This window comes from Brassica rapa, chromosome A03 (assembly GCF_000309985.2).
Source record: "Brassica rapa cultivar Chiifu-401-42 chromosome A03, CAAS_Brap_v3.01, whole genome shotgun sequence".
NCBI classification, from domain to species: Eukaryota; Viridiplantae; Streptophyta; class Magnoliopsida; order Brassicales; family Brassicaceae; genus Brassica; species Brassica rapa.
In genome coordinates, this window is record NC_024797.2 from 26,976,894 (window position 1) to 26,984,590 (window position 7,697).

At 37.3% G+C, this 7,697-nt stretch overlaps 1 protein-coding gene across 1 annotated transcript; it reads left to right on the plus strand.

Moving 5' to 3' along the window:
- The first annotated feature begins 205 nt into the window (after positions 1-205).
- Positions 206-3,411, plus strand: LOC103861524 (CASP-like protein 1F1). The gene is made up of 3 exons (XM_009139243.3): positions 206-2,252; positions 2,682-2,796; positions 3,008-3,411. Exons 1-3 carry the CDS (start codon positions 2,071-2,073, stop codon positions 3,221-3,223), a joined length of 513 nt encoding a protein of 170 aa, XP_009137491.1. The 5' UTR covers positions 206-2,070; the 3' UTR covers positions 3,224-3,411.
- The last annotated feature ends 4,286 nt before the right edge of the window (positions 3,412-7,697 follow it).

Below are 7,697 nucleotides of genomic sequence, written 5' to 3' on the forward strand. Positions count from 1 at the left end.
CCGGCACGCGCGCGGACGCGCCACCGGGCGTCGGGGACACCGACGCTTTTTCTCTCTCGCTTCTCTCTTCTTTTTCTCTCTCTTCACAATATATTCTCTCTTCACAAATCGGTAGATCGAAGCCCCATCTAAACTATTAAGGCAGAAGTACAAATAATAATTACTCCTTATAGTTGCACAAAAATTACATCCCTTTGCCACTGTCATCTAATTATGTCGTTTAACTTTGTTTTTTTTTTCAATTTCGTTGATAATACATTACACTTAATATTACTTTCTTTTTTACACACCCATTTTGTTTTGGGCTTACAAATCGTAAATGGCCCAGAGCAATGTTATCTTATGGTTTATTTGATATTTTCTTCAATATTTACAAATGTGTTAGTATATTGCTTTACCAACTGAACACAGAAAATCAATAATGAAATTTTTCAAAATATGCTAACCCGTTGCAAACCATTCGATTAAACCATTGCAAACCCGTTCCTATCAAAACGTAACTACACCATTATATTCATATTTTCTATTACATATGCATGATATAAACAGAGAATAATATTCTTTATGACTTTGCATACTAAAATTTAGTATATTTAATTTTATAATAAAGGTACGGTTTGGTTGTTTTATGGTTTAGATTTTGGTTTGCAAAGTCAAATATTTTTTATTGTTTATCAATTTGTTATATTTTGGTAAATGCCCATAATATGCTCTTTAAAGATCATAATACGTTAAAAGATTAACACACAAAGTACACTCTAATTTGGGTTTTGATTACTGTACGTCAAAAACACATGTCTTTTTTCCCGGAAAAAGTATAAATGGGCTTTGATTACTGTTTAAAGTCCACTTTAATTTGGGTTAAATATTAGAATTGCTAGAGTTATCTAATCTAAAAAATGTGGGTTCGGTTATTTTACCAATTTTATTTGTTCCTGACAATATTGTTTTCTTGAAATATGTTAAAAATAATTAAAAAATATTGAGTTAGTAATCAAAAAAATATTTGTATAGTTTTATTAAACTGCCAAAATCTACACTAAACACTCTAATATTTTAAGATATAATATTTTTAAAACCAATTTCACTGCAAAAACACATACAAAAAAAACACAAGACAACGTTATAATCTAAAAATAAACACAAAACAAAATGAACACCAAACACCAATGTCAGAACTTACAAACCTATAAAAAACATCATTAATTTTACAACAAATAAAAAAAATTAAATTACGGAAAACATACATCCGCGCGGATGCGCGGGTCAAAATCTAGTGTTACATTAATTAAGACTCTGATTTTATAAATATATATATATATTTTTTTTTATATATAAAAATATTGTTTAACAAAACAAAAGAGCCGTTGTTTTATTTTTATTGTAATATATACAATTTCATAAAGTAAAATTTTAGGAAAAGTGTAATATAATATACCTTTTTTTGGGCAAACGTGTAATATATACTTTTTTTGGGCAAACGTGTAATATAATATACCTAAGTTATGTTCTTATTGAGTTTTTTTTTTCATCTAAGCAAAACTGAAAACAACAGAAAAAGAAAGGTGAGCTATTGGATGTAAAAATAAATGACACAGGGGCAAACGTGATATTGGACATTTGATATGTATGGCTTTCATAGTCATTATTATCCTTGATGAAAAAAAACTTGTGATCTTTGTTGATGTTAAGACTCAACAGAAAATAAGTTAATTATCCCAAACAAAATTAAAACAACTAATAATATTTTTAAATGACGTGTATATACACTATATATTCAAAGATTTGTTACCAAATTTAATGTATTCAAACGGAAAGTGCCCAGCTGTTTAGGCAGAGGATTCGATCATCCAACGTCCTCAAATATCTTGTTTTGCAATCTCATCCACATGTTAATTTGCTATAAAACCATGCTCGCGTTATCTCTTCTTATCCATGCCACTTCTCTTCTCTTTCTCTTGTCTTGCTGAAGTTTTGGGATCTTACACCACAACAAACAACAACCATATTTTTGTCTTATTTGTATCATTTGTCATCTTAAGGAAAGTAAAATATTGATTGATCTGAATAATGATGGGAGCCAATGATGAGAGAAGAACGCCTTTAATGAATCTTGGGGTTCAAGTGTCGATGAGAGTGTTAGCCATTGGCACTGCATTGGCCTCCATGGGGCTCACGATCACTAACCATGAAGTCGCTTCTGTTTATGGCATAAATTTTGAGGCTAAATACGACTACTCATCTGCCTTTAGGTATACTATTTTGCTCATTTTATCAAAGTGCACATACTTGTCTAATTAGTGAATTTAAAAAATTGATGGAATGACGCAATCATCAATCTGCGTCCGATGAAATTTCACCAAAATACATTAAAGAACGTATGGAAAATGATTAATTCACACATTCTGGTAGGAAATTTTGAAAAAAAAATGGAGACGTATTAAAGAAGAGCTACCTCTCTTTTGTGACGTAGAAGAATATGTAAAATAATTTCATTCTTGAATATTTCAAGTCTCATTCGTTCACATCTCGTTTATTACTATTTCATTGATTTGTCTCGTGTTTGCTACCACTTGAAACCTAAAGCATAGACAACCTTAAACGGTGTAACCAGAATCATTACTACGATGAGAGACACAAAGTAGATTGAGAGTGTGTATTGGCTTTGATATGTTTCGCAGGTATTTGGTGTACGCAGAAATAGCTATCGCCGGCATGACATTGTTTACACTCGTATGGGCTTGTTTAGCTGTCCGTAGAAGAGGACTTGTTTTTGCACTATTCTTCTTTGATTTGGTAATTATTCTCCATTTTTTTATTTTCTGAGTATATGATATTGACTATATACATGAACGTTTTGAGATGGCCATGGCCGGTTCTGAACACTAAATATTTGCTTTAGTTCAAAAAATTCAAAGAGATATTGTACATAAAACAAAAGGGCTCCAAGTTGACCAAAGTTCTTTTTATGAAGATTAGCCTAAAAGAGTTTAATAATGTTGTACAGCTAACGACGCTGACGGCTATATCGGCTTTCTCCGCGGCCATGTCGGATGGTTACATCGGAAAGTATGGTAATACACACGCCGGTTGGCTTCCGATATGTGGCTACGTCCATAACTACTGTAACCGTGTTACTCTCTCACTTGCATTGGCCTTCGCATCTTTTCTCCTCTTGTTCATCCTTACTGTCTTAACTGCCTCAGCTGCTCGTCATTTCTAATTAACTTTCTTTACTTTTCGTATTATACATTTGCTTTTAACTCATGATTTTTCAAGCTTTCTTATATACTTATTATTATAAGATGAAAAATCTAAAGAAAGAAATTGTATGATTCCGTAAGGTGTTTATCCTTGAGACTCTTGTTACTTGTTATGTTAATTAAGTCTCGTCTTCATTTGTTTTTATCCTTTGAGACTCTTGTTACGTGCATTTCAATACTAATCAACTCCTACCAAAAAAGTGATCAGCATATGATTCAACAAGGATAAGCAAACTCCTCTCGATATTCAAATGATTGCTAGACTTCAAATTTATTGATTAGATGATTACAATATCATATTGGTGTCTTGGTTATATCTCTCCTTAACGAAATCATGTGGCAATATATTGTCCGCAATGCATCTGAGTGGGTAAATCACTTCATCGTGTGTGACACTGCAATAGCTCGAGCTTGGGCTATGCTCTTCTAAAACTCATTGAATGCTTCTCATTGATCCTCACTTTTTGTTACTGATGAGGTCTTCTCTTTGACTCCTTGGAGTTTCTTTGTTATAACGTGCCTACTGGTATTTTGATTTTCTGCAACTTTGGTGTTTTTTGTATTTGTTTTTATTGGCTTTTGGCTATGTAAGAACTACGAACCTTACGGTTGATTTAATATTACACAAAGCCTTAAAAAAAAAACACAAACATTTGTAAAATTATCAGCATTCAGCACCAAACTAATGATATTGATCTATGTTATTTTAGTCTTGTATATTTTCCTATATTTTACTATGGTTTACTATTAGGCATGGCCAAAAAAAAAATGAAATTCGAGATCTGAATTGAATCTATATTCTATCCAAACCTAAACGGTATCCGAACACTCAGAACTACATATTATGGCTTTAATTGGTGACACCATTTTAGGGAAAAAAATGATGAATTTGTTATTCCTTCAAATTGTTACCAATTGAATTGAATGTTTTGTCAAATTGTTAATACATGGGTTCCACTATATTCATTTGTTTTCCTCATAAACGTGGAAATTCTTTAACAAATATTTTCTCCTCTAATTTTGATGAGGAACAAGTGGAAAACAATAATTAAAGAAATTAAAAAAAAAACAAAAACAAAATATAGGAGATAAGTATAGGAACATTATAGCTCCTTGTATATAGGAGGATCTTGTATATGGTTAGAGTATATACTCTGTAGATAAGCTCTAGAGATCCTACGTGATCTCTTCTCTCTTGTATATATATTGTACTCCTTTCTCTTATCAATATAACACAACCTTCACATCTCTCTACATGGTATCAGAGCGATCTTGTTAAATCAACGGATCCTCTCAAAATTTTCTTCTTTCTTTATGCTTAAGATGGATAGTTCATCCTCTTCAATCACCACTCACGCCACCATCAACGTTGATCCACAAAACCGTATTACGGTGATCAACATGGTGAATATCACCAAACTCTCGTCAACAAACTATCTAACCTGGAGTGTGCAGATCACATCTCTTCTTCGAGGTTACGATCTCGTCAAGTTCATTGACAACACAACCATTCTACCTGCTGCAACAATCACAGTCGACGACGTTGACACGCTAAATCCTGCTCTCATTGCCTGGCAACGACAGGACAACCTTCTCTTTAGCGCACTCATGGGCACTATTGAGATCTCGCTTCAACCACTCATCGCTACATCCAAGACCACTCTTGAGGCTTGGAACACTCTCTCTTACGTATGGCAAACCTACTCGGGGCCACATCAAGCAACAACTCAAATTGTGCGTCAAAGGCAACAAAGATATCGATGCCTACATGCAGCTGATCAAAACAAAAGCCGATGCTCTTGCTCTTCTCGGCAGCCCAGTCGATGCCAAAGATCTCACTGACATCATTCTCGATGGACTCACTGATGATTACAAATCTATCATCGAGTCTATCCATGGACGTGACACTCCAATCTCATTTGCTGAACTTCATGAGAAGCTTCTGAACCGTGAAAATGCTATCGCAAGTGCTCAACCACAACCGTCTCCATTTCCGGTGACTGAAAACTACGTTCAAAATTCAAAGAACTCCAATCGTGACTGGCGCTCTCAGACTTCAAACAATCACCACAACTCCAACTTCAACAAAAACAACAACAACTCAGGGCGTCGTCCGTATCTTGGTAAATGCCAAGCTTGTGGAACTCAGGGACACAGTGCCAAATACTGTTCCACGTTTCGCCTTGTGCAACAACAGTCCTCGCAGTCTGCAACTTCTTCTCTGGGTTCTCAAAATGGCATACCGCGTGCCTACAACACCTCTATCATGCCTCCTGATCCCTCGTCATGGCTTCTTGACAGTGGTTCCACTCACCACATAACGTCTGATCTCGCAAACCTTGCACTGCACGCACCTTACAAAGGATCAGAAGAGGTTCTCGTTGGAAATGGTGATGGTCTTCAAATAACTCACACGGGTTCCCTTTCTCTTCCTCACTCATCTCTCTCACTTAAGAATGTTCTTACAGTACCTGAGATAGCTCGCAATTTGATTTCGGTGAAACAACTCTGTACTGACAACCTTGTGTCTGTGAAATTTTTTCCACAATCTTTTCAGGTGAAGGATCTCAGCTCGGGGGCCCAGTTAATCCGAGGAAAGACGACTAATGGTGGATATGAATGGCCAACTTCTGATGAATCTCCTGTTTTTGCTTTTTCCGCTTCAATAAAATGTCCTTTGCCAATTTGGCATTCACGGCTTGGACACCCCTCTGTTGCTACTTTAAAAACCATTGTTTCTTCTTATTCTTTACCGTGTTCTAATAAAGATTCATCACTCTTATGCAATGCTTGTTCAACCTCAAAGAGCCACAAAATACCTTTCTCCATTTCTTCCCTCTCTTCCACAAAACCACTTGAACTTCTATACTCCGATGTGTGGACCTCACCGGTTCACTCCATCGATGGATTCAAGTACTATGTCATTTTTGTTGACCACTATACCCACTATGTTTGGCTTTATCCATTACGAAAAAAATCAGATGTGCTTTCTGTTTTCACTCGTTTCAAAACACTTGTTGAAAAGAAATTTCAAACCCAAATAATCACTCTCTATTCAGATAACGGGGGAGAATACAATGCTATGAAAGATTTTCTTGCCACAAACGGCATCACCCATCTTACATCTCCACCCCACACTCCCCAACATAATGGCTTTGCAGAGAGACGCCATCGCCATCTTGTTGAAACAGGCTTGGCTCTTCTCTCTCACGCCTCCATACCCATTTCCTATTGGAGCTATGCACTCACTGCAGCAGCTTACCTGATAAACCGTCTCCCAACTTCCACTCTCTCCAACTCTTCTCCTTTTGAACTTCTCAATCTCTCCCCACCAAACTATACCAAGCTGCGCGTCTTTGGATGGCTTTGCTACCCATGGCTTCGACCATACACTAACCACAAACTTGATCCTCGCTCCACTCCTTGTATCTTCTTAGGCTACTCCCAAACTCAAAGTGCCTACCTTTGTCTTGACCCCTCCTCCACCAAAATTTTTATCTCTCGTCATGTTCAGTTTCATGAAACAGAATTTCCCTACAAAACTCTCAATTCCTCTTCGACATATGTTCCCTCGTCCTCTTCCACTCTTTGGTGTCCACCAATTCTTACTTCCTCTGGCCATTCGAATTCACCATCGTCAGCAGTACACTTGCCCCCGGGCTCGGGTCCTTCACAAGCGCAACAGCAAGAAGCAGTGCCTCTGTCATCAGCTCCTGTTAACTCCGCACCCGCTACGTCAGGTTCTGACACTCAGTGCCCAGCTCCTTCATCTGCCTTGCTTCCCACGCCACCAAATACACATCCCATGGTGACAAGGTCGAAAAATCACATCAACAAGCCTAACCCAAAGTTCGCCATGCTCGCAAGCTCTGATCTTGAAACATAACCAACGTCTATTGCTCAAGCTCTCAAAGATGAAAAGTGGCGCCGTGCTATGGGCTCTGAATATGATGCTCAGATCAAACATCAAACATGGGATTTGGTTCCACCAGACCCATCTCAGAAACTTGTCGGTACCAGATGGGTTCATCGAATCAAAAGACTTCCCAATGGAAACAAGCAGTACAAATCCAGATTTGTCGCAAAAGGTTATCATCAACGTCCTGGCCTCGACTATGAAGAAACCTTCAGTCCAGTAATCAAAGCTGGTACAGTTCGTCTTGTTCTCGGTCATGCTGTTGCTAATGACTGGGTTCTTCGCCAATTGGACATTAACAATGCCTTCCTTCAGGGGAAACTCGAAGAAGAGGTCTACATTGCTCAACCCGCTGGCTTTGTTGATTCTGATAAACCAACTCATGTTTGCAAACTGCGTAAAGCTCTATATGGCCTTAAACAGGCACCAAGGGCTTGGTACCAGGAGCTTCGGTCCTTTCTTCTTGACTCTGGCTTCACCAACTCACTTTCAGATGCCTCTTTATTCATCCTTAAACA